The sequence below is a fragment of the Rhinolophus sinicus genome, linkage group LG11 (genome assembly GCF_036562045.2).
Source record: "Rhinolophus sinicus isolate RSC01 linkage group LG11, ASM3656204v1, whole genome shotgun sequence".
NCBI lineage: Eukaryota > Metazoa > Chordata > Mammalia > Chiroptera > Rhinolophidae > Rhinolophus > Rhinolophus sinicus.
In genome coordinates this window covers 33,247,017-33,272,820 of record NC_133760.1, presented here as the reverse complement: position 1 = coordinate 33,272,820, position 25,804 = coordinate 33,247,017, and the positions used below count along the sequence as shown (strand labels likewise).

Here is a 25,804-nt window from a genome sequence, read left to right as displayed (position 1 = left end):
AAAAAAAAAAAGAGCCTGGCCTGGGAGACAAGAGGCATGGTTCTCGCATCTATTCTGCAGAAGCCCCTAAACGCTTCAGACCTCAGTTTTCTCAGTTGTAAAATTAGGGAGTTGGACTGTCTACTCTCTAAGGTTCTTCCTGGTTCTACATTTTCTGATATTCTGAGCTGGAGCCCAAAATGACTCATTTGGTAGCCCCCTGGAGTGGGGGCCTGTCAGCAGGCTGAGAGCCTGAGACCTGGCACTGAGCCTCTGCCAACATTTAGCCCAGGCCAAATCTGCTGTCTCATCCCTCCTCCTGCTGTGAGAGCGGTGAGGCTACAACAGGCCCTAACCACAGGAAGGTGAGCTGTGATGTGAGAGCTCTGGGTCAGGCGAAGGTGAAGGCTTTGGATTTCCCTAAAGCGCATCCTCAGGCTCTGTGCTGAGGGAAGGGACAGGTATTTCTTCTGGGCAGGGCTGCCCGTGGAAGGATCAGCAGTGTGACACACAGGGAGGTGATGACACGGAGGGGCTGTGAATGTCATTATACCCGTCATCATATACCTGACCAGGCCATATTGATACAAAAGGTTTCTTTATTGAGGTCTGGGTAAGAATTAGGCACTTGGCCAGAGCAGCAGCTTAAATATGAGGCAAGCAGGCAAGGGTTAGCCATGCCCGGGGCTAGGTTAGAGCCGTGAGGCCATAGGCACAGATTCTCCTCAGAGTGACAGAAGTCGTGGAGAAAAGAGGAAGGGGAAGGGGACGCAGGGCAGTCTGGGTCAGAGGCCTGGTGGACTGGCCCCGTAGGGCTGGGCAGGAAGCTCTGGGTGGCAGGTCCAGCAGGGAGGGGACTGGGCTCTCTTGCTCCACATGCCCCTCAGGCCCAGGCCTGAGCCTCTGGTGGGGGCAGCCGCGCTGGGGGCCTTCCCAGGCCTCACTTCTTCACCTTGGTATCATAGGTGCCTGCATGCTTGTAGGCACTCACATAGCCGCTGTCATCCAGGATGTCCTGACGCCCAGCAATGCCCTTGCCCTTGCCGCTCTCGTCGAAGCGCTCCTTGTGGGAGCCAGTGTACTTGCTGGTGTCGGTCAGCCGTTCCACAGCACCCACTGCTTTTGCTTTCTGTTTGGATAGAGTTCCCCCAGGAGTAGCTGGTTAGGGAGCGCAACCCAGCCCACCCCCAGCTGAGGTTCCCCACATCCCCCTCAGCGGCTGCCTGAGACCAGGAGGGCACTTACGGTGACGCCCACATTGGCGGGTTCCTTGCCTGCTATCAGCTGGCAGATGGCATCGAAGGCCTCCTCCTTGCTCTTCCCCTTGAATCTCTTAGCTGCCAGCTCTTCTAGGGCCTTCTTGAACTCCTCATAGTTGATGACCCGAGTAGACTTCCCCCTGCCAGGTATGTGGGTACCATGAGTTTTCCCCCCTCTCCATGTCCTTCCTGCTTCCAGCCCCCCAATTCTCCACCTTCTGGGAACATCAGAAGCAGGGACAGCCTGAGGCTCACTTGACTTTGGAGAAGACAATGTCGACATCCGTCGCTGTCACAGCCTTTCCGTCCGTCACTTTGCAGTCCTTGCACAGCTTGGCCCAGTTCTTGCCATTCATCTCTTGCCCACTGGCCTTGGGGTCACCATGGATGGCAAACTTGCGGAAGCTCTCTTCCAGCCCAGCCACATCTGTGCTCGTTGCCATGCCACCCTGTAGGGACCCACCTGAGTCACTTCCAGCCAAGCTGCCCCTCCCCGCCCCAAGGCACAGACCATCAGTGCCTCTACCTAAAAACCTGCAAGGTCTGAGTTGTGGGCACTTAGGCAACATACCCTCAGAGCTGGAGCTGGAGCTGCCTGGGGAGAGGGGCCAGCACTCAGTGTCTCCCTGGACCCCCGAGCCCCGAGGAAGAGCCCCAAGAGGAAAGATCCTGTTGCTTAATGGCAGCCCTGGCTTGGAGTGGAGTTCAGAAGCTGAAATCATGATGCTCACACCAGGCTGGGAACAGAGTGGCACTGTCCAGAAAGACTGTGAGGGTAGCAGCTGGGGCCATGGCTTTGTCTGGCTCTGGCACAAGGCCTGCTTGGGTGGAAATGAGGGTGGCAGAGCCGGCCTCCCTCCCTGGGAGTTCCATGCCAAGCTGGGTCAGGGCCAGGCTAGGCTGCTAGTTGGGCAGGTATTTAGTAAGGACTGTCTTTGTCAGGGTCATGAGAACCCAGCAAGACCCAGCCCAGGCTGAGAAAGGAGCCAGAGCACAGGCAGGGATGCATGCCCTAGGCAGGGGTGCAGCTGGCTCAGCCAGGACCTTGTTACTATTTGCTGTTAAACAAAAACATGATGGGAGCGGGAGCCTGGGGCTGGCCTGGCCACAGTTTGTGAAGCCTGGAGACGGTTGCTAAGGGAGGGTGGTGCTGCTTGGAGAATGTTGCTAAGGGCAGGATGGTGTGAGGGCGGCTCAGGGAGAAGCTCCCAGTGCTGCTGGGCTGGGCTGGGCTGGCCAACAGGGGCCCAGGGGTGGGGCACACCAACACTCCCAGTGCCTGGGGCACAACCGTGGCTTCCTGGCCCCTTGCCACCCATTGGGGCTGTAACCTCACAGTGTGTGGAGTTGAAGAGGAGCAGGAGATTGGAGGGCTCGCCTAGGGTGGGGGTTGTAGAGTTATGAGCCCCCAGAGGCATGTTGGTGAGTGGGGCTGTGGCCTTGGTCCTGCGATCCCCACACCTCCGCCCTGCACCAAAGCACACACCCCAACGCCTTCCATGGAGGTCCCGTGGCCACACTGAGCTCCCCCACACCAGTCCTCACTTCTACAGCTGTAGGCACCTGGCCCTCCTACCCTCAGCCTCATTCCCCCTGGCCACACCCTCAGCCCTGCACTGAAGTGCCCCCCCAACCCCATGCAATCTCCTGACCACACCCACAGTGCTGAGACTGAGCGCCTGGATCATTCACTCCTTCAGCATCTACCCCCAACATGAACTAACAGCCCTGTATTAAGACTCCCTCAATAATGCCCTCAGCCCTGCACTGAAGGGTCCCTCCACGCCCCCACTACAGTCCCCTGGCCACGCCCTCAGCCCTGCACTGAAGGGTCCCTCCACGCCCCCACTGCAGTCCCCTGGCCACGCCCTCAGCCCTGCACTGAAGGGTCCCTCCAAGCCCCCACTACAGTCCCCTGGCCACGCCCTCAGCCCTGCACTGAAGGGTCCCTCCACGCCCCCACTGCAGTCCCCTGGCCACGCCCTCAGCCCTGCACTGAAGGGTCCCTCCACGCCCCCACTGCAGTCCCCTGGCCACGCCCTCAGCCCTGCACTGCAGCGGCCTCCATCCACACAGCCACAGCCCTGACCACACCCTCATACCCACACCCACACTCAGTCCTGCACTGAAGCCCCCCAGTGTCCACACTCACACACATTTCACGATTCCCAGGTGAAGACCACCATTAGGTAGAAACCACCCTGTGCTGAGAACCCCCTAAGCGCCACTACAGTCTCCTGACCACACTTTGCCATGTCTTCAGCAACCATCTTCTACCTCTGCCTTTTATACAGAGCCTCCAGTGACCTGGGCCTGGGCCTGGGCCTTACCCCTCTTCCACTACCGCTGGCCAGTGACCACAATCACCCATTCCTAAATTGCAGTTTCTGGGACTGGGAACACCTACAGATCCTCCATTGCAGTGACTGTGGGCCCACAACCCCAGTCCACACTGCACTACCCTCTCCCTACACTGCACCCTCCCACCAGGGATCCAGAGACCCAGCACTTGGTTCACAGAGGGTAAAGTCTAGGGAAGCTTTCATGCCACAGGATGCTTGTCCCAGGAGACTGGCAGGCTCCTGAATCCAGCGCTCACTCCTGCCTGTGGGAAGATGGATTCTTGGTAATCTTGGGGCTTATCAAGTGAAGCCAGGTCGCAGGCTGTAGTCCCAGGGGTCTGCAGGCCATGGATGCAGCGGCCACACCCGGGAACTGGGGCCACCCGCTTGCTGCCGCTGGGACAGCTGGAGTCATCAATCAGCCGGACAAGGAGGTGGGGGTGGGGGTGGGGGGTGGGGCGCTTGGGCCCCGGGCAGGGCCGCTCAGCTGGCGTCCTCATCTCCGTACCATCCGGGGTTGGGACCCCTTTCAGGCCGCTCCCCCCCCCACCCCTTCCTTATCGTGCAGGATACTGATTAGGGTGGTCGGCGCCCGGGTTTCCTACCGACTTCTACCTTGTGGCTGCTCCAGCAGTGCGCGTTCGATGGACAGAAGGACCCAAGAATGGACCCACGGACGCGGGAGACCAGGCGGCTCCGCAGCTCCGCTCCCTGCCGGCTCCGGGGCAGGACTGCAGCCCCGGCGGCTCCGCTGTATTATCCCCTGTTTCTCGGTCTCCATAGAGACGGCGAGTCCCACCCCTGGGGCTGTCTCGGAGAGAGAGTGACCAAGGTCACGCTGGCTCCACCCACCGGACCCCACCCTATCGGCGCTCCGCGATCCTTCGGGGCGGAGCTGCCTTGACAGCCTCCTCCGGTCGTTCCTGGGGCAGCTCCGCGGCCTTGGCGGCCGGGGAGACTAGCCCTCTGCAGTTCTGCATGTCCTCGGATGGCCCCTTAGCAGGATAAAAGCCCCCCATCCTGGGCTCCACCCAAAGCCCCCGCCTCCGGGAGAGATCAGTTTCCCAAAGCAGCAGTCGAAGGCAGTCTGGGAGGGAAGAGGAAGCGGGAAGGAGAAGAGATGGGCAGAGGTGTGGGAAGGTCCCTTCCCTCAGTGACAGCGGGCAGAGGGGTCTAGAGCTGGCTCAAGACAACAGCTCTCCACTGAACATGTGGTATCCCCAAGTCACAACTCCGGACCACTAGGGGCGGGAGGGGACAATGAGTGAATCACGAGTGCCAAGCCCCAGAATCCTGGTACATCTGATGGCGATCCTGAACCTACGGGTCTCTGCTCCCTCTGCTGCCTCCGGAGCCCAAAGCCTGCTTCCCCTCATGTCACCAAGTGCAAACTCCATCAAGAAAAATAACCTCCTCCCGGCAGCCTTCTGGGATCTTTCCTAACCGGGAGCCCTGTACCTGAGCCTCAGGTCCCCGTTTACCTCCACAAGACAATATGAGTGGCCACCCCACCATCTGCCCCTAGGCTGACTGGCAATGGTCCGACACAAGGAGAGCCCATGACCCTTGCCGTTAAGAAAGTATGCAGTTGAGTCCGCAACGGCATTAAAAAGAAGTTTATTGGAGCATCATGGCCGATGGGTGGGTATTGCTGAGTCGTGGCGAGGGGGGCGATCCCGCCGGCCGTAGGGGCTCCTAAAGTGCACTCGGTTCGCGAGGGTGGAGGTGTTGCATAGAGAGTCGGGCCGGCCGCTCCTCCAAGGCCCTTCTGCCTCTCGGCCAGCTAAGCCAGATCGGCCTCCGGGCCGCCTCGCGCCCCGGGCTCGCCGCTGCTCGGGCTCACGAAAACGGCGGGCACCCGAGCCTGCAGCGCCAGCCCGGGCTCTGGGCCCCTGACCCCGGGGGCGGCCAGAGCGGCGCTGCCCAGGCGTGTCTGAGCCACAGGAATCTCGTCCATGGATTCGGCTGACGCCGAGTGGTAGGCGCCTGCAGGGCCAGCGGCGTGAACCGGGCTGGAGCCCGAGGAATCCGACGACGAGCTGGAGCCGCGGCCTGGGGCCCGGGGTCCTGCTGGGGTAGTGGGGAACGTGAGGCTAGGGGCTGCGACTCGCTCGGGCCCCTACTTTTCCTTCCCTCGGAACTCCCAGTGTAGGATCCAGTCACGAAGGGCTCTCACCCGGCAGCCTGGGCAGCGGGGCCTCAAGGTCCAAGGTCCCAGAGGTCGGCACCTTATACACACGCCGCTTCCTCTTTTTCTGCAGAGACAGTCGGGAGCTTGAGTACCCCTTCCCCAAACCCCACATCGCCAGAAGCAACAAAAGAGTGGGGCAGGGTAGCGGCTTCTTTCCCATCCCCTTCCACCAGGGGTGGAAGCCCAGCACGGTACCCCTACCTGGGGTCGGGTCCCAGGGGGCAGAGCCAGAGTCTCTGGGGAGGAGGGCGGTGGAGGCTCCACTTGGCTGCCAGTGGCAAGGAACCCGGAGGGACTGAGGGGGAAGTGGGAGGGTAAGCGCTGGATGCAGGTGGTCCCTCAGATCCCACCCAGCTGGAGGTCCTCAAGTAAACAAGCCTCCCTTCCTAGCAGACAGTAGAGGGGCATTAATCTGTACAAGACCAGATGGGGCTGGACGCAGACATGTGCCTTGTTCTTGGTCTACCCCCTTTCTCCCAGCTCAGATGGCCCTGCCATGCCAATGGGAGATGCCCAGCTAACTATGCCCAGATCACACTCACTTGGCATTCACTGCAGCAGACCTGGCCTGGCCGGGGGGCGCTGGGCGCACATGGCTGAAGGACCGCATGTAGAACTCCATCTCCTGGGGAAGGTAGGGATCAGGGAGGCTGGGTGGCCAGGTATGGATCCAGGGCCTTCAGAGTCCTGAGCCCACCCAGTTCTGGACACAACCTTCACCCCCTCAATGGACTCTGGGAGGTCTGCATGCAGAGATCTAGGGCTGTCCTCCAGGCTTTCCAGCTTTGCTGGGAAAACCCCTCTACAGGATGAGGCTTAAAACACCCATTTCTGGACCTCACTCTATCCCCAGGGATCTCCTCACTTCATCCAGTCAAACTCCACCTCTTCCAGGAAGACCCGACCTCATGGGTCCAAGTCACCTAGTCTAGAGCTGCTCTGGCCTAGTGGGGTAGTGGGGAAGAGGCCCTTGGAGCTGGCCCCTCCCAAGGCACCAGTCTCTGAACCAATTTTTTTTTTTCCCTCGCTGGGACACGCCACAGCCGTTCACAGGCCAGGTGTGCAAACGAGGCTGTGTGCATGATGAGGGTTCCCACCGAGCTGAATCCTCAACAGTCCCAGCCTCAACATCAGCTGCTGGGGTGAGGGCCATGCTCGGTCTCCCCCACCCCTACCCTAAAAGGGAAGGCAAGGGGCGGTGGACAAAACAGCACCCCAGCCCCACTGGAGACCAGGCTCATGGAGTTGTTTAGTCGCTGATCCTAACAGCGACCCTGGGATTCTCAGACCCAACCCCTGACAGCTAAAGGGCCTGAGGCCGGGATGTCGCAGGAGTGGCCTAAGGCCTGCACCCCAGCACGCAGGACGCCCTCCAGCTACACCCAGGAGGGTTGCAGGTGCGGAAACAAAAGCCAGGAAAAAGCCAGCAGCGCGGGAAGGCGTTTGCGCCGAGGATGTGGGGAGGAGCCAGGATGATGAGGCCCCGCCCCCACTGAGAGGGCGGGGGTGAGGGGAAGGGCACCAGGACAGCTGTCGCCCGCTCGGCAGCCGTTTCCATGGAGACGCAAGCGTCCTGACTAATGCAGAAACGACAATGTAACAGCAAACGCCGTCTCTAAAACAAGCCTATGTTTGGGGGCAACGGCTCCAGAGTGGGGCCCCTCCCGCATTCCTGCTCAGGGTGGGGGTGGGGTGGCTGCCTGGGGCCCTGGCAAATCTAGGGGACAGAGCCCAGCTGGCCACAGGCTAGCTACACAAATGCAGAGATTGAAGCCCAGCACGCCCTGTGCCCAACCTCTGCCCAGGCTGGCCCTTTGAGGAGAAGTGTGGGATTGCCAAGCCTGAGCAGAGGAGCTCTGGGAAAGAGGAAGGGGTCAGAGACCAGTCATAAGGACTGGGACCTCAACGTAGTCCTCCCCCCACATTTTTTCCTTTCCCCAGTGTGGACCCAGCACCCCTCCAGGGCCCAGCAGAAAGGGAAAAGCCTATTCTGGTGCATTCTGGTGGGCACTGGCAGCAGTAGAAGACAGTGCCAGAAGCCTGAGGGGCTAGGATGGGACAGGAGCCAGGCCCTAGCCAGCTGGGGAAGTCTGACGGTGTTACCAGGGTGTCCCCACTGAAAACCCCCCTCCCCTCATTACGGCTGTCCCTAGGATCCTCCTTCAGAGACCTTCAATATCTGCACACTCCTGAATGGTACTGTGGCACCTCTCAGCCTCAGCTCTCTCTTCTGCACGCCCCTCCTCCTAGGTAGGTCTCCCTCAGGTCATTTGCAGATGATATGAAATGTCCTTGCTGCTGGCACATCTGGCCCCAAAGCCTAGGCAGGCAGTGACTACAGGGCAGGGGCCCAGAGCTCTCGAGTCTGGGCATCCCAGAGCCAGCCCTGCCTCAATGGGCACCAACTATGCAGCTTGAGAAAGTCTCCTTCCTACCTCTCTGGACCTCAGAATCCTGTGAAGTGGGGGCGAGGACGATGCCCACGCCCCAGGATGGCTGCCACTGTGCTTACATGGGGTCAGTGCCCAGCACCAGGGCAGGTACACGGTGATGTGGCAGGGGAGTCTCCACCAACAGCTAGCACTCCCCCAGGCCTGGCAGCCTGGCCCACCCCTGGCAGTGAGAACAGGAGAGGCAGGGTCCCAAGCCCTCCCCAACCCGCCCACTAGCCTGTGTTTGTGTCCAGTTGCTATGAGGACTTGGGATCCAGGGCTCAGCCTTCCCAGCAAGGGCCTGCCTGGGCCCCCTGCCTTCTAGTCCCTGGGGGTTCTGAGGACTGGACCACCCCCACCCCCAGCTGCTGACCTCAGGAAGCCATGGGGCGTGGGAATAGGGATAGGCTGGTCAGCAGCTGGACTGGCCAAGCCCTATCCTGGGCTGAAGGGTTCCTGCTTCTGAGTGTAGAGACCTTAACTCTTCCCAGAACCAGCTTCTGTTTAACCTTTCTTGCCCTCAGTATGCTCCTCAGCAACATGGGTAAGGCAACATTACCTGCCTCATGGGCTGTTTTAAGGCTTAAACAGGGTAAGGGGTATAAGGGCTCAGAGTCATAGGAGGAGAAAAAAACTGGTGACGCATTCTCTGGTCCATCCCTCTCTTCTCCTGCAGCTCCAACCTGCCTACTTCCAGGCTCCCATTTTCACACCCTGCACCATGTGCTTGGAGCCTGGATGAGCCTGGACATGGGGTCCGGGAAATGCAGGGCTCCTTCACACTGTGCTCATGCTTAAGCAGGCTGGCATGTGCTCAGTACAGGCATGGCCTCACCTCTGCTGCCCCCCCAGCACCCCCAGCCCAGCTACTGTTCCAGGCCTGCTTTCCCTTGCCTTGTCTCATCATTGGTAGCTTGCGGCACAGCCTACCACCCCTCCCACACCCAGGCCCCATCTCTCAGCCCCTCAGCCTTTTGGGCCACTTCTGTACCTGAATGGGCCGCATCTTGGGGGGGCATGACTCAAGCTGCCTGTGGGCCTCCGTTGCCTCCTGTGGCGGACGATGCTGCACGATGTATTCATAAGTAGTGAGCTTGTGCCACACTGAGGGGGTGAGAGAAGACTCAGTGCAGTGGAAAGGGGCCCTGGAATTCAGAAGATGAGGGAGGGCACCCAGTCTCAGGCTGAAACGACTGTCCCAATAAACACTAAGCCATGGAGTGAGACCAGGCCACCATAGAGAGCCAGCAGTGGGAAGGGGCATGGCTTCAGGGCTCTACAGCCCAACTGGGTACCTCCCTGCTGCCTAATGACCCCTATCCCCTGCAAGGCAGGTGTAGGTGGGGGCACTTACTGAGATAAATGTGGAAGCAGAGTAGGTGGCCAAGCAGGGCTGTGGAGAGCAGGCCCAGAAGGATGAGTAGGGCAGCCAGGGCCAGGATAGCAGGAGCCTGGGTCTCCACAGGGGCAGCAGGCAGGAACACAAACCACACATCCGTGTGATTCTTCAGGACTGCAAAGGCAGGGAGACTGTGCTCAGCTGCTGCTGTGACTAGTGACCAGAACAGGCCCAGGGTTAATGGGTGGGAATAGGCCTGGGGCCCAGACAGACCTTCAAAGTGGTGGTTGGTACGCAGCCGCATGGGGTTGACAAAGAACTCCACGAAGACATAAGTGGCCACCAGCACGAGGAGCAGGACACCCAGTAAAGCAGATGCCACACTGTGTAGAAAGAGCCTGGGCCCAGCCATGGGCAGCTGTCAGCACCCAGGTGCTCCGGCTGGGTAAGGGCCCAGAGCTCAAAAAGACCCATGGTCGGGTTGGAGAGCCAGGCCTCTGACGCCACAGCTCAAACTCCTCAAAAAGCCAAAGGCTTAGGGCAACGGTGAAGACCGGAAGCCACGCCATAGGTCCCCACCTGTCCCTGGTCCAGCAGGAGGCAGCCATCAAGAGCATCACCCTCAGAGCAGAACACGGCAAGTGCCCAGGTCCTCCAAACACCCCCCTCCCCGCCCCCTGCGCAGCTTCAAGGTCCCAGCTCTCACATTCAGACCCGTGCACCCCCAGGCACCCGTGTGGCCCGGGCCCACTCTCACCGGTAGTTCCTCTCGCCCACGCAGTTGTTGAGCCACTTGCAGTGGTGGTCGAAGCCGCACACGCACTTGTTGCAGGCACTACAGTGCTTGGAGCGAGCGCTCCTGCGGGATAGGAGGGAGCACAGCGCAATCGGCCGGCTCGTCCTCCCCTTCGCCACCCGGCCTGGCTGCAGCGGCGGGAGTCCGCGGAGGGACCATAGCGCTGGGCCTGGAGCGGGTTACCCACCGGGTGCATCCGCGGCACCGCGCTTGGCGACGGGGAGCGTGCGCGCCCTCTGGCGGCACTGCGCGGCGGGGCACCCGGAGGAGGCAGTGCTTCTGAAGAGCTGGGGACCCCGGAGGCGGGAGAAGTAGGGGACATTATAGTGTCCCACTCTGGGACTGCGCACCAGGTGATGGTGGTGTGAAACGGCAATGGGTCTTCCTTTCCAAGCAAGGACCCCTGCGCCGAGCCAGGAGACGATGCAGGTGTGGGCCAGGAAGCAGGAGAGCAAGGCTGCCAGGCCCAGGGCTTGCATTGCACTCCCTGGCATCTCTATTTTTTGAGTGCCTATTTCCCTGTAAAATTCTACGGGAATTTTACTGGCATTTTCCCAGGAAACCTCAGTCTGTCTGAGCTCATCCAAAGGGAGCCAAAGGAAGCTGACATCTCGGTGAACATCAATGCAATTCACCGTAGATAAGGTGAAGCCATTAGAAATGCAAGCGAGTCTACCAGCCCCGGGAGGGACCAGGGAACCCCAAAGGAGTGAGGAAAAGTGGGGTGCGGCCCCTTCCTGAGAACAGGGAGGACCCCTGAAATGGGCAGCAACTGAAATGGGCACCCACTGAGGAACAATGCACTGACTGGTGCCTATGAGGGAAAGGACAGTCTGCTGCTGAAATCCTCAGCATCTTAATGCCCTGGGCTCTCTCTCTGTTCTGTGGACAGACCCCTCAACAGGCTGCCTGGGACTTCAGATTAGAAGTGTGAGGCTGGCCTTGGACCACACCCCCTCCCTACCTGAGGCTGGGTGGGGCCTAAGGAGGCTGTCTGGACCAGCCAAGGGGCATCGCACTTTCTGATTCTTCTCCCCACTAGCAGTGTGACCCGGGGCGAGTCACTTGGCCTCTCTGTGCCTGAGTCCTCATGGGTACACAAAGGTAACAGTATCGCCTCAGGGACCAGGCAGGCTGGTGGTGAACCTGGCTCTGCTGCCCAAAGAGCTTTGGGCTCTTCCTCCTCTGTGAGGTGAGAAAGATGCTGCCCACCTTGCAGGGTAGCTGCGCATAAGCACTTGGCACACAGCAGGCACTCAAGAATTAACTCCCCCCTGACCCTCTCTGGGAATGCTTGTGAGATTGGGGGGGAGGGGTGACCGGCAGAGTCAGTCATTAGAAATGTTTGTGGCAGTGCCAAATGTTTCCTGTTTTAACGGTGGGAAATGCTGCCCTCATCTCTGTTTCCTGTCACCTTCTCCTTCATCCAATTCTCTGTCACTCCATCCAGATTCTTGACTTTGTAAAACATGCGCTGTAACGCCACGGGCACGCCCCTCTCTGCCTTGAGCTCCCCCTGGTAGTTGCCCGGGCATGCTCCTCGCCCACACGCACACTCAGCCTACACACACTCACACATCCACGTCGCATAAGTTGCAGTGCAGGTCTTCAATGACATGTGCGTGTTGGCTACGGTTGAAGATGGGCAGGGGCCCTGCATAGCTCTTGCCGCGCACATTGGCATCTGCGGGGTCGATGGAGACAGCAGTCAGGTGCACCACGAGATGGCCGGCAAAGATGGCGCCCACGCACTGGTCCCGCAGGTTAAAGACTCTCCACATGCTGGCTGGGAGCCCCACCCCTGCTTCCCGCGCTGAGAGAACTGCTCTCCACCTCCAAGTGACTCCCTCACACAGACTCCTAGTCTGTGCCACTTCCTATTGCCAGGACCCGAGAGCTTCCTTGTCAGACCTCGTCAGCAACACCCACGCCCCAGGTACAGGAGAGGGGCCGCCTGGTCATAGAGCTCACAAGCCAGCAAGTGCCTGCTGCTGCCAGGGGACCCAACCACAGGGCCTGGCCTCCCTGCTCCAGGCCTGACATGGTCTGACCTCCAAAGCCAATCTGGTTTCATAGTTTAAATAGTGAAGTGAGACTTAAAGAGGCCATCAGCTAAGGTTAAGGGATACAAAAATATAAGTTCTAAGCTTGTTTGTCTTGCTTTCACAGGAAGTCAGCTCTGAGAGGGAAGCGCCATCCTCTCCCAGTAGCCAGGCCACATGGAGAATCACTTGCAGACAGGGCCTCATATACCCACCGCCTTCCTGACGTGGAGTCCAGGTGCTTGGAGCCCTGCGGCTGAGCATGTAGGATGGCCGGACACACTCAGCACCTGACCAGGGACAGCATGGCTAATTCCTGGAGCGGAAATACAGCTCTTCCAGGACTTACAAGTATATGCTTAGTGATTGGGCCAAATGCCGGAGACAAGTATGCTGACAACTCGTGGCAAAGTTTGAATGTGTAAAAATTTACCAAAAGATTCCACCCAGAGAGCCATCCACCCTCCACCCAGCCATCGTCTTACTAACCAGGCAGACATCATCCCTCCATCATTCAGCCTCCATCCATCCGCTGTCCAATTTCCTTTTCTCCCTTCCTTCTCCTCCCAGGAGCCAAATCTCCCTACACGTCTGCATGAGCCAGGCTCTGCCCTAATGTGCTGAACCATAGCTGAAGGAGACAATCTGTGGCCCATCCAAACCTCTCAGTGGCCCTGGCTATGAGTCAGGCCTTCACCTCTTGCTGAGTTATTCCATAGTCTCCCGACTCTGCTCTTTCCGTCTGGGTCCCCTTGAGTCTGCCCTTTGCTTGGTCCCAAAGTGAGCTTTGAAGAGCTTAAACTGAAAGCCTCGCCTGCTCACACTCCTACACTGGCTCGCAGTAGCTCTCAAGCTAGAGTTTACTCTTCAGCTCAGTGCCGAGGCCTTTGGCTCCTCCCAAACTGCTCTGGTATCACCAACCACTGCTCCTCACCATTCCAGCTTCTCTTCAGACACACTAAAAGTGGACAAACACTTAGTCACCTGCCTGCTCCAACACTTCATGCATTCAACTGTTTACTGAGGTCTTTCTCTACACCAGACACTGAGGAAGATGGCAGGAGAAAGACAGACTTGGTCCCTAGCCCCAAGGAGCCTACAGTCTTGTGGGAAACACAGATGTTAATCATATAATGGCTGGATTACAATGAAGAAAGTTCATGGGACTATGAGTTTGTGTGACCTCATCTAGTCTGAAGGGATCCAGAAAGCTTCCCTGAGGATGTATCACCTCAGCTGAGACTTGGAGAGGAACGGTAATAGGGAGCTGGCAGGTAAAGAGGAAAGAGGGCCTGGCTGCTTACTGGGAGCAAGCAGAGGGGTGGTTCCAGCTCAGCTTATGCAAGAACGAGGGCCGACATCACCAAATTCCGGCTTTTCAAAAGGAACCAGAAATCTGGATTTTTATGTGAGGGCTCTCATTTTTTAAATGTTGACAAGGAAATAATTTTTAAATCCCATTGCCAAAGGAACACTTAAGATCTGTCCATTTTGTATGTTAATTATCCCTCAATTAAAACAAAAAAAATATGTAGTCCAAACTGGCTTATGTGCTGTCAGTTCTTGACTTCTGATTTAGTTGAGTGTTGGGATGGAAAGAGAGGTAAGGGGCTTCCAGGCAGAGACCCATGGGCCATGTTGTTGTCGCAACAGAGGAAATAATATAAGAAGAGGCTGGGGAGATGGGCAGAGGCCAGAACTGGAGAGCCTTGAGCATCTTAACCTCATTCCTTAAGGTAGGAAAAAGTCATCAGAGGGTGTTAAGCTGGGGAGCGACTTTATCAGATTTGTTTTTTGAAGGGGCACTCAGGCTGCAGGAACACAGACGGACCGGCCAGAGTGACAGCATGTGTGGGGAGACTGGCTTGGAAATGCAACGGTCCTCTAGGTAAGAGAAGCAGATGGCAGTGGGGAGAAAAGAGGGCAAACTCGATAGCTATTCAGTTTGATGACTGACTAGATAAAGGTGATGAAGGAAAGGGGCGGAGTCAAGAGTACGTGGAGAGGCAGGTTGGGCACAGGGGAGGAGGGGATCTGTGGAGGAGGGGTGTACAGCTGGGCCTGTGGTGACGTTGTTCTAGATGCTCATTTCCTGCACCCACAGTCTGCTGTATGAGCCCCTAGCCCCACATGACATTGTCACATACATACCATGTGACATTCTCCAATCTGCAAGGCTTTCCTCCAGGGGGAGGCCGAGCACCCCTTGCTCATCTTTGCAACCTGAGGTCCCAGCCCAGTTCCAAGCCAAGGTAGGTACTTGGTACACACCATTACCCTATCTCATTTCTCAGGGCCTACAGAAGGAAGGTGGCTTTGATGGAAGGAGAACCGTCCAGGCCTGGAAATGGGGGTGCCAGACTGGGTGGTTCTGTGAGCCTCCGCATTGCCCAAAGCAATAAATGCGGAGAGGAAAAACCCTCAAACCATCGCACTGTCTCAGAGTGGGCCTGCCTGAATAGCTCTTCTGGCCTCACTGGGTACCAGCTGTGTGACCTCAGGAAGTCACTTAATCTCTCTGAGCCCCAATATCTTCCTTAGTAGAGTGGGAGCCTACCCTCTTTACAGATTATGAGGATCGAATGAGATAATCCATGTACAGGGATTGGCACAGTGCCTGGCACATATAAGTGCTCAATAAATGCTCGTTACTCTTGTTTATTGTTATTTGCTCTGATTCTACTTGCTCCAAGCCACAAGGTTATTAAGCTGGCTTCCCAGGTACCCTGACGGTAGAAACCCAGGGAATCCTGAGTGAAGAGTGTGCCCATTCTAGAGCAGGAGAGGAATATTCCAGGAAGCATTCCAGTTGATAGCCCTGACTAAGGCCTGTTGGTCACCTCAGGGAAAGTCTACTTTTCTACTTACAGAGCTGATGACTGGGCGCTGGGCCCTAATGAATCAGGAAGCGCCCCCATGACACTGCTGGTGTCTGAGGATGGCAACCTTTTCTAGAGTCCTTCACACACCTGCCCTTGTCACTCACCAGCCCAGGGCTTTGTGGTTTCTCAAGAGAGCATGCTCATACATGTGGCCCATGCATTCTGGTGCGCACACACATTCTTGTGTGCTCTGCGTCCCCATCCTGGGAAGCAGGCAGGACTCTTCCATCACACAGAGGAGGAGGCTGAGACCCAGGGAGCTGGCAGAAGCTGCTCAGCCTTATACAGCCCTAAAAGGGCTGAGCTGAGACCAAGCTCCGCTGCTAACTCTGTGTCCGAGGCATTTAAGTGCATCCCTGCTAACCTCCTTCAGCTCATCCTCGCCCTCCTCTCCAAGAGGCCCAGGACTCATCTCCATGAAGCATACACGCCACGGCCCACTCGCATGGGCACCCTCTGCACACGAGCACATGGCACCTGCTATACTCCAACCTCCCAGCCTTGTAGCCACATTCTCTGCTCCTAAGGGTTATGGCCAGGGCTGGGACAGTCATGCCATTAGGCTCACGCAAGTTCGAGTTTGTCACTGTTCCCAGAAGCCTCCAGGACATCTTTATCCCTCCTCTAGTCAGTCCAACCTCAATGCTAAGAGAGCCTGATTTACAAAATCCTAAACAGTCCTGGTTAGGGCATAATAATCCTTCCATAAATAAAATCACATCTTAAATGTACCAGGAAACTTGCTATGTAAAAGAATTCTACCATGACTCTTTTTGAAAAGTGAAAAATTCTTCCGTAAATGGAATAATTACTCTCTAACTTATCCTCTGTTGAGTTCTAGACACAATCAGCTTAAAGAGAACGTCCTGGGCCGGCCCGGTGGCTCAGGCGGTTAGAGCTCCGTGCTCCTAACTCCTAAGGCTGCCGGTTCGATTCCCACATGGGCCAGTGGGCTCTCAACCACAAGGTTGCCAGTTCAATTCCTCGACTCCCACAAGGGATGGTGGGCAGCGCCCCCTGCAACTAAAATTGAACACAGCACCTTGAGCTGAGCTGCCGCTGAGCTCCGGATGGCTCAGTTGGTTGGAGCGCATCCTCTCAACCACAAGGTTGCCGGTTCGACTCCCGCAAGGGATGGTGGGCTGTGCCCCCTGCAACTAGAAAATGGCAACTGGACCTGGAGCTGAGCTGCACCCTCCACAACTAAGACTGAAAGAACAACAACTTGAAGCTGAACGCACCCTCCACAACTGAGATTGAAAGGACAACAACTTAACTTGGAAAAAAGTCCTGGAAGTACACACTGTTCCCCAATAAAGTCCTGTTCCCCTTCCCCAATTAAAAAAAAAAAAAAAAAGAGAACGTCCAGGCTGTCCTCTGTAATCGCTCCTGCAGTACCTTAGTTGATGAAGTTCCCATCTTTGTGGGGCTTTAAATTCTCCAACGTACTTGAGGCCTGTCAGCTTACCTCATCAGGTGGAGGGGTCAAAGGGGGGTTGAGGCCAGGCAGGTAAGCAGCTGGCCCCCCAGAGAAGAGACAGAGCCTGCCTGTGCTCTCTGAGGCTCTGGAGCACAGCTTCAGGCCTCTGCCATGTCTTTCACCCACTGCTCCCATAATTCCATGCACTAGCCCCACACTTTCCCAAGGATACAGCATAGCCAGCGGGCACCCAGTGGTGAGGCAGGAGGGGAACAAGGACCCCAAAGCCAATCACAGCGAAGAAGAGGTACAGCAGCCAGGCCACAATCTGGAGCGGGTGAGGGGGCCAGCTCCACCCATTCCGGCGAGACCGCTGGCCCTGCAGCTCCAGGGAGGGCCCGCTGGCCTGTGTGGGTGCTGTCCACACACTCTTCTCAGGGGCTGTCTTGTTGGAGGGCTTGTTGCAGATGTTCATCTCCAGAGGGACAAAAAGTAGAGAGAGTATTAGACTGAGGAGGCCTGGGCTGCAGCCCAGAGCCCATGCCTGCAGCAAGGTTTCAGCCGGGGGAAGCAGGCTGGGCTACAAAGCCACCTCCCAGCTACTCTGCAGGGGAACCGGGGCCCTAGCATGATGAAGTTGGACAGTGGGAGAGAGTGGTAATGGAGTGCTCGTCTCAAATCCCCAGAGCCAGCTCTAGTCAGTACAAGGCAGGAGGGTCCAGGGTTCCTTCAGGACACAGAATGGCTGCTTGTTACTCAAAGTGTTCCATCTCCACAGCCATCAAAATTAAACCCAATAAGACATGTTCTCATCTGGTAACAATATAAGGTTGGGGCCAGAGAGATGAGAACACATGCTGATTCTCTTAGGATTAGTCACCTCTGTCCTGCGGCCCAAATGCAAGTGTCAGAGAGGGCCCCTTACATTTGCTAAGGGAAACAGAGAGCGGGATTGGGATTGCCCAGAATGTTGACCTGGCCTCTGCCCCTCAGCGAGCACAGAATCCCTTTAAGACTGAGGGGGCCCTGAATAGTCTCCCCTATACCTCAGGCTGAGGCTTCTTGGCTGGGGAGGAGCCAGTACACAAGAAGAGGGCAGGATTCCTCTTTGGTTCCCTCCGCAGCAGAAATGACTGTGTTTCTCTAAGTAAAATCTGGGCCTCATGCACTGAGAACAAAAAGGTGGGCTGATGCCCTTTGACTGACTTGACGGAGTTCGGGGAAGGCCAGGCCTCGGCCAGAGTCAACCACCAGATGGCAGCAGTCCCCTACCCCAGCCATCCTTAGGCCTAAGAGCTGGCCTAGTGGCCAAAGTTACATACAGGGCAGGCATTACAGGAAGAGCCCCACCGCCAGCATCTTCCGGGCTAGAGGTGGGACCAGAGCCTGCGCAGGTAGTACCATACTTGGGGAGACAGCCCAACTTGGAGCTCTTGGTGGAAAGGCCAGGCTGCAGACAAAACCCTGGCAGCTAGACTCTCCTTCCAGGAGCCCATGCCCATGGGCCAGGGAGTCTGACTAAGCCAAAGGGTATGGGAGACCCGCCTTGGCACATCTGCCTGGAATGCCTTCATCACTTATCAGTCCAACAAAACGTGACTTGACCTTCAGAGCCCACTGCAAGCACCTCCTCATACAGGGGTACCCCACATGGAGTTGGGTTCCTCACGTTCAGTCTTTACTGAGCAAGTCACTATGCCATTTGGAATATTTCTGCCATCCCCCTGTCTGTCCCCTGTTACAAATACCAGCTTCCCCTAAGGGCAGCAAATGTGCTGTGCTTCATTCACTTCTGTTCCCCCCATGCACCCAAAACATACCTTGTATATAGTAGGTGCTCAATAAATGTTTGCTGACTTGACAACATCTGAAATAAAAGGAAATGTGGACATGGTCAATGGTGTGGAATCCTGGTCCAGCTGAAGCCATTTGGCCCACCCACTGTGCCCGGTCTTCAATCCGCACATGCACCACGTACCCATGTCTCCCCTGCCCGGTTCCCATTGCCCACTGACTGCTGGACAAGTGCACTTAGCCACTCTGCCTTTCATCCAGCCCAAGGCTCAGGGCCTCCTGTAAGCCAAGCCTGGCACATCTGAAATCACCTCTGAGTAGCCTCATCTCAAAGCTCAATGAAGTGACCTTAGTTTTCTCCCAGGGACTCAGTGGGAATCCTTTGGTCATGTGCTTTGTCTTCAATAAGAAGCAGTGAAAGGTGAAAAAAGAGCCCCAGCTTTGGAGGACACAGATCTAGGTTCAAGTCCTGGCTCTGCACTTGCTAGCTGAGTGGCCCAAGTTTCTTCATCTAAAACACGGGGGTAGGGGTGCCTACCTAGGGTTGTGTATACCTCAGTGACACTGTAGGTAAAGCCTTGACACATAAACGCTCCCTAAATAACAGACGTCATAATTACCCTTAAAATAGCCCTCTGGGTTGTCCTCAAATCTCCATACTGAAGCTACTGCATCTGATATTCTATGAGGTTTACGTCCAAAGTGATGGGGTTGGTTGAAGTTGCTTTCTTACATCAGTGGACCCATGGAACGCCTTGTTATAAGAGCTGGGCCACTTGAACACCATTCTAACCTTCTCACCTTTGATCAAAAGTGACAAAGGTGACCAAGAAGCTGGCATCACTTTATTTTGAATGTCCCCAGAAGTAGCAAATCTTTGTCCTTGACTTTTGGAAATAGTCAAAGGTCACCGGTTCAAGCCCTGTGAATACAGTTGAGCTGGCTGGTCCTGCCCAGCGTAGGGGGCAAATCCCTGTGGTTTGCACATGCTTCTCGCATGACTCATCGTCAGAGCAATGGCTCTGAAGGGAACCTACGAATGGGGATCCCTAAGTTCTGGCTTTCCATTTGCCCTCCTCACCCCTGAATAGCCCTACACCTTGAGGGAGCTTCTAAAGAGAGAAGCAGAGGTACATGGCTGTCATGTCCCCACGGCCCAGAGTGGGCTGGCAGTGGCCACGGCACCCCCAGTGCTGCTGCAGCCCAGATACCTGAGGTGAGAGGAGTCACCATCTGAAGCCAGAAGCCCACACAAACAGCCTTGGGGGTGACTCTGACTCCAAACCAGGGTACCCTTGGCTCAGAGAGGTGCCACTGCGTGAGACCATGGATGAGGGGATGGTGCTGTTAGAGCTAAGTCCCCTGCAGCATGCCACCTGCGCCAAAGCCTGGGCCAGCCAACTCTTAACTGATGACATTTGCTCTGGCAGAGTTGCTGATCACAAATTCTTTTAGCCCAAAAGATTTTGATTACAAGGACGGGGAGGTCAGAGAATCCCAGATGGGGCCTCAAGCAGAGATGGGATCCAGCGCTATCAGCAGCCCCAGGACTTCCCTGGCTGTCCCTCCCCGCTCAGCACTTCTCCAGGAGACCAGATTCAAAGACATGCAGCTCTGCTCCTGGACAATGCGCTCAGCATGTGCACGCACAGCTTGGCCCAGTCAGCGCTTATTGGGACCCAACGCCCTGTGTGCACTGAGGATGTAAACACAGATGAGGATGTAAACACAGGCCCCTGCCCTCAGAGTCTTACTTTCTGGGGGCCAGACAGATGCAGACAGACAACAGGTAGTGAGTGGGTGATGTCCTTGAAAGGGCCAACCATTTCGTGTGACAGAACACCGCCTGGATGGGGTTGGGGGCTAGGGGAGGCAGGGTGGAGCTGAGGAAGTAGATCACAGGGATCCTAAGAAGACAGGTGAGGAAGCCACAGGGAGTCACGGGAAGTTTAAAGCAGGTGAGTGACAGAAGAGCAATGGGGGTTTTGGAAGCTTTCTTAGTCACAGTGGGGTGGTGGGCACGAGCAGGAGGAGATAGGGCCTGTGGGAAGGTGACCGCACAGCAGCAGCCCAGTGCTTTGGGAGAAGTTGGGAGGGAGGTGGAGGTCAAGCCCACAAGCTCTCCCGTCTACCCAAGGCCCCCAGCTGAACCTTTGGTGGGCTGAGGGATACGTGTGGGCCGTCATAAAAGATTCTTCGTGTACCTTCTGCTGCCACAGTACAAACCAGAGTTGAGCTGGCAGAGACAGAGGGAAGAGGCCCCCTGGAGTGGTAGAGCAAAAGGTAGCTGCTTCCTTGGTAAGTAAGGATCCACCTGGTTTCTGAGGCTGACTGGAAGGGCTATACCGGCCCCTCCCTTGTCCCAACAAGGTGAAGGCCATTGCCACGATGACAATAATCTGTTCGTGTTAATGTTGACTTGCTAAAGCCTAAAATAGCACTTTCAAAATAATGTTAGGCTACCTTAATTTAAATGAGAGAAATCTTAACGTTTTAAGTTATCATTATGAACTATAGAATAATTGCATGACTGATCCACTTCCCTCTTGCCCACCTCAGCTCTTACCAAAAAAATATTTAGGAATGTGGTTCTGAGATTCATGCATGTACTGTCAAAAGAACCAGACTGAGGTGAAAAGTACCAGCCCTGGAGAGGCTTGTAGGTGTCCCTGGATTCCTGCAAGAAGGTTGAGGATTTCGGGGAAAAATCAACTCAATTACTGAAGAGGATTTGTGGAGAGAGGCCACAGAACTGGGAGAGTAAACTGAGGGGGTCAGAGGAGAGGTGACAGGGCTCAGTAGGGGCATGAAAGGCCCGGGGACCTGAGCCACCAACAGCGAGAGGCAGGTTGGAGCCAGGGATGAGAGTTGGCTCAGAGACAAAGGCTGGTTCTGGTTCCTGCACTGCCGCTGACAGATTGAAGAACCCGGGGGAGGGGGGCAAATCAACAGTGCCATCTCTTTGGGTCTCTCCTTTACTTATCTTTCAAAAAAGTTAGCTGGAAAGCAACTTGGCAATGTCTGCCAAGCTTTAGAACACATATACCCTTAGACGCACATTTCATTTCGAGGTATTTATCTTATACATATACTCACAAAATACACAAAGATACATTGCCATCTTGTTTGTAATAATAAAGGACAAAAAACAATATAAACAAACTATGGCACATCCACACACTAGAATGCTATACATCAAAAACAACGAGGGAGGAAATGAAAGTTAAATGGAAAAGCAAGATGTTCAAAGGTTGTAGAGAGTGCTATCTAGTGAGTAAAAACAAAGGCGAATGGGCAGACACCTGTGTTCCTATATGCACAGATTCTCTCTAGAAGGAAATACAAGAAAGCAAACACGGGGCAGCCTTTGGAAAGGAGATCTAGTTGTTATGGGTGAGAGAGATTTGCTTTTACTGTGTACTCCTTGGTAGTGTTTGAAAAATTGTTTTACCTTGTGCATGTACTGCATGTAATTTTTTTGGGAAAAAAATTATGTCAAATAATAAATAATTAAGCGGCATCACCTCTCGCCCTCCTGGTTCCACTGGGCTGCCATGTGGACCAAACATGCTTATGTGACCCAGCGCCCTGATCACGCCAGACAAACAAGGAACTCTTGCTTAACAACCATGCAACAAGAGTGCTCGGGTTTAGTTCAATGCTTTCTCACTCTCAAAAGCACTTCTGACTCGTTCAGCTGCAGATCTGCAAGGAAGAGCCACAGAGCTCCCTACGAGCTGTTGGAGGTCTTGTCCAAGCCAGAATCAGACAACCAGCCAGCACAAGAGAGGAGTTGCTGGGCAGGACCTCGTTCCAGTCCATGGCCAAGGTCCACTTCAGCTCCTCATGACTCCCAAACCCAAAGGGAAGGTTAAACCACAGGAAGGTTTTGCTCCCAACCGTCTTTTCTTTGGTCTAGAGGATTTCTGGTTGCCATGAGACTGACTGTCTATGGATATTTCCAAATAAGTTATCCACTGTTTCCCAGGATCTGCTTTTAAAATAATTCTCACCAAGATTTAACTGATGCCCAATTTAACCACCTAGAAGAGGGCTGGAAAGAAAATGCTCCATAGTACACACTATTTTACAGTGCAAAAAGTCATTTTAAAAAGAACTTTTAGGGGCAAGTACTTTGTTTATTAAAATCCCCCACAGGTGCCAGAGAAGCCTCTGGCCTTAACATTCTGGGAAGTGACTACAGTTTGGCTAAGAGATACACATCACAACTCGCAGAAAACAAACTGAATTTCAAGCTGTTCTCATAGACCTCTCCAGTTGTTGGTCTCAGATGCGGCTGGGCTCCTCCCATAAACAACATGCAGAGGTCTGATGCCAGGGCAAGAAAAGCTTGAAACCTCAGTCGTTCCTGAGTTGATGTAGTCTGCAAACATTTTCTGTGCCATTCTCCTCCTGAAGCCACCATAGCAAACTGTTTGGGATTCAAGTTCAGCCAAGGAAAGGGGACAATAAGGAGGGAGCAACCTGGAGCAGAAACAAGACCAAAGAGCTGAGGCAAGGTTTCTTGATTTTAAGCAGGAATTCAATTCACATGATTGTGGGAGCAAACCCTGAGGAACACCCACCATGAAACAGTCATTAAGAACAAAGTTATGACAGAACAAAGTTATGACAGAACAAAGTAAGAAACATAAAAGAAAAAAAAAACTGGCTAATTAAGCACCAATGTTGCTTTTATTCCATCTCATGGTGATTATCTGTTTACAAACTCATCTCCCACAGCGGACCACCAGTTCCACAAAAGCAGGGACCACCCTTCACCCATTTCGAAACCCAGCTCTCCTTCAATAAGGGAAGTTAAGCCACTTCTTACCATCTCTGATGCCATCACCCTAATCCAAGCCTCCATCACTGTTCCCCTACAGTTTTTCAATAATAATAACCATCACTAGCATTTAGAGAACACTTCTCCTGTGCAAGGCACCGCTATAAGTGCTTCGACAGAATTCATTTATTAAACCCTCACAACTTTCGGAGTTAGGTCCTATCGTTTCCTACTGTTCTCAAAGACTTCTCCAGCCATTGGTCTCACAGATGGAGGGCCCCTCACTTTCTCTCTAATAAACAACATACAGAACAACACCCCTGTTTCACAGATGAGGACACTGAGGCTCAGAGAGACTAAGTAAATTCATCTAGGAGGCACAGCTAGACTAGCAGAACTGGGATGACCCTCAACGGACTTCCGGGTGTACGCTGTCACTACCACGCTGTCCACAGCAGCCAGAGGTGAGCTTTTCAAAACTTGAAACTCATGAAAACTCTTCAATGGTTTCCTCTTCCTGCTAGGATAAAGGTGAAACTCCCACCATATCCATCAAGGCTCCCTCACCCTTTCTGTTCCTTAATTGTATTTTGCTGCCTCCAGACCTTTGCATTTGCTTCCCCCTCTTCCAGAAACACCCTTCCCCTGTTCACAATGCTGGCTCCTTTTCAACCTTCAGGTCTTAGCTTCAGTCCCCTTTGACAGCAGACCCTACCTGACCACCTCCCTCTATTTCCTCTCCAAAGCTCTTATCCCCATCTGAAATTACTTTAGTCGTGTATCTGGCGCCTGTCCCCACGCCCACCCCGCCTAGGTCCCCTTAACACTCTGTGGGTTCTGGAGACCGGCCGCTTCTGTTTGGAGGCCCCGCTCCTGGCACACAGTGAAGGCTCAATGCAGATCTGTGAACCTGATGAATATGAGAAGGAAGCCCCGCGCTCTGCCCGACCCCCTGGAGCCCAGGCTCCAGGCTCCCTGCCCAGGAGAGCGGAGAACCCGGCTGGGCGGCGGCAGCCGGAACCCGGTGGCTCACGCCAGGCTTCAAGGTGAGAACAGCGGCGGGGGCTCCTCACCTGAGCGTCGTGGTGGCCGAACCAGATGGGCCCTGCCAAGGTCACCCAGCGGTTCACCCCCCCGCGCCTGGCCGTCCACCCTCCCCAGGGCGGCCGTGCTTCAGTCCCTTGCGGTAAAGAAGGCCCCCGGGACCGGGCAGCGGCGCACTCCGGAGCCGGGCCCCATCCCGGGCCGCGCGGCGGAGATTAGGCCGGCGAGCCTTCGAGCTTCGGCTGGAGCTGGCGGGCTGTTACAGCGGTGCCAGGCAGCGGCGGGCTGGGCCTCCTCCGGCGCTGGACCCGTTCCCTGGCAACGGCGCGGGCTACGGCGCCCCACAGCGGCCAAACCGCGCTGCGTCTCTGCGCGCGGGCTCCCCGGCCGAGGTGGGGCTGGCCAAGGACCCCCTGACGCCTCAGCTGGCCCATTTCCCTTTCTTTTACAACTTTTCTCCTAGAAAATTCGCTCCCCCGCCATCCAGATTCACAGCTTGTCTTCTCGAAATCCTAACGTGCTCTAAATCACCCCCTCCAGTTTCTCCCGAGACCACCACTCTCAGGGAGAGCCCTGCACACTGTAATGAGAGTGTGTGTTGTGCACTGGACATTCCGTGGGGGAACAACCAGGAGATCCCTGCTCTTTCGGGAGATTCCAGGCTAAGGGGAAGACAGCTAGACAAATAAATACACAAATGTGCAGGTGCCCCCTAATGTAAAGTGTGAAGTATAAGAGCTTAAAATATGTAGCGCAAAATATCACCTTTCTTTATTTCCTTTCAATCAAGCATAAATCCTACCGTGAGCCGCCATCTTCCAAGCTGGTGGACAAATCAATCTCGGTCTCCACTGAACTGTTACCCAAGTTATTCCAAGAACCAGGATGTTCTACAGCAACAGTTTGAGAAGTGCCCTCTGGTCATGGGTCCTCTCTGAGGCACCGAGGCCATAGCCATTGTCCCATCCACAAGGACATTCAGGTTTAGGCTCTGTGGGGCCATGCCTGTTGTTCCAGGGCCTGCAGACTCTCTTCTCTTTCCTGTCCTGGGGAACCTCCCTGTGGACCTGGCTTCCCTGAAAGCTCCCTCTTCCCTTCTCCTTGGGGACTCTCAGAATGGACTCTCCCATGAGCGCAGTCTTTCTTAAAAGAGAGGAGGAGGCTTTATCTTCTGCCAGCTGTCCTACCCTTATCACTAAGGCCCTAAAATGGTGAGTAGCTGGCTGGTTGTCTGTTCAGAATGGACTGGACAGAAAATACCCCCATCTCTAAAATGTATGCTCACAAGCACACAAAGCAACATAACAACTCCTGCTCTGTCGCATGCCAGTTGTGAGTCTTGTGCAAGCAACTTTATCTCTGTATTATGTAAAGTCTCATTTCCAGGAATTGATAAATTTGATGTAGAATAAATATTAATGCTACTCTGGCCTCGGAAATACAAGATAGTTCCTAAACTCTTATCTGGAATTGGAGAACTTAGGGTTAAACAGAGATG

The 25,804-nt window shown here is 55.2% G+C and overlaps 2 protein-coding genes across 12 annotated transcripts; both read right to left on the bottom strand.

Annotated features, from left to right (window-relative positions):
* Positions 1–560: 560 nt before the first annotated feature.
* Positions 561–4,328, bottom strand: TPPP3 (tubulin polymerization promoting protein family member 3). 4 transcript variants are annotated; one of them, XM_074314738.1, is made up of 5 exons: positions 4,196–4,309; positions 3,787–3,843; positions 1,494–1,687; positions 1,225–1,378; positions 561–1,108 (listed from the first exon to the last, which is right to left on the bottom strand). In XM_074314738.1, exons 3-5 carry the CDS (start codon positions 1,679–1,681, stop codon positions 920–922), a joined length of 531 nt encoding a protein of 176 aa, XP_074170839.1. In that variant the 5' UTR covers positions 1,682–1,687; positions 3,787–3,843; positions 4,196–4,309; the 3' UTR covers positions 561–919. The 4 variants fall into 4 exon arrangements, with proteins under 4 accessions (XP_074170839.1, XP_019611349.1, XP_074170838.1 ...); XM_019755790.2 differs by lacking the exon at positions 3,787–3,843 and having other exon boundaries at positions 4,196–4,328; XM_074314737.1 differs by lacking the exon at positions 3,787–3,843 and having other exon boundaries at positions 4,186–4,324.
* Positions 4,329–5,181: 853 nt separating this feature from the next.
* ZDHHC1 (zDHHC palmitoyltransferase 1) lies at positions 5,182–24,616 on the bottom strand. Of its 8 annotated transcripts, none has more exons than XM_019755760.2 (12): positions 24,336–24,616; positions 18,503–18,549; positions 16,915–17,157; positions 11,914–12,089; positions 10,300–10,401; positions 9,816–9,940; positions 9,558–9,716; positions 9,195–9,307; positions 6,314–6,396; positions 5,973–6,066; positions 5,757–5,835; positions 5,182–5,650 (listed from the first exon to the last, which is right to left on the bottom strand). In XM_019755760.2, exons 3-12 carry the CDS (start codon positions 17,155–17,157, stop codon positions 5,364–5,366), a joined length of 1,461 nt encoding a protein of 486 aa, XP_019611319.1. In that variant the 5' UTR covers positions 18,503–18,549; positions 24,336–24,616; the 3' UTR covers positions 5,182–5,363. The 8 variants fall into 8 exon arrangements, with proteins under 8 accessions (XP_019611319.1, XP_074170834.1, XP_019611301.1 ...); XM_074314733.1 differs by having other exon boundaries at positions 5,182–5,647; positions 24,336–24,610; XM_019755742.2 differs by having other exon boundaries at positions 16,915–17,191; positions 24,336–24,585.
* Between the last annotated feature and the right edge of the window lie 1,188 nt (positions 24,617–25,804).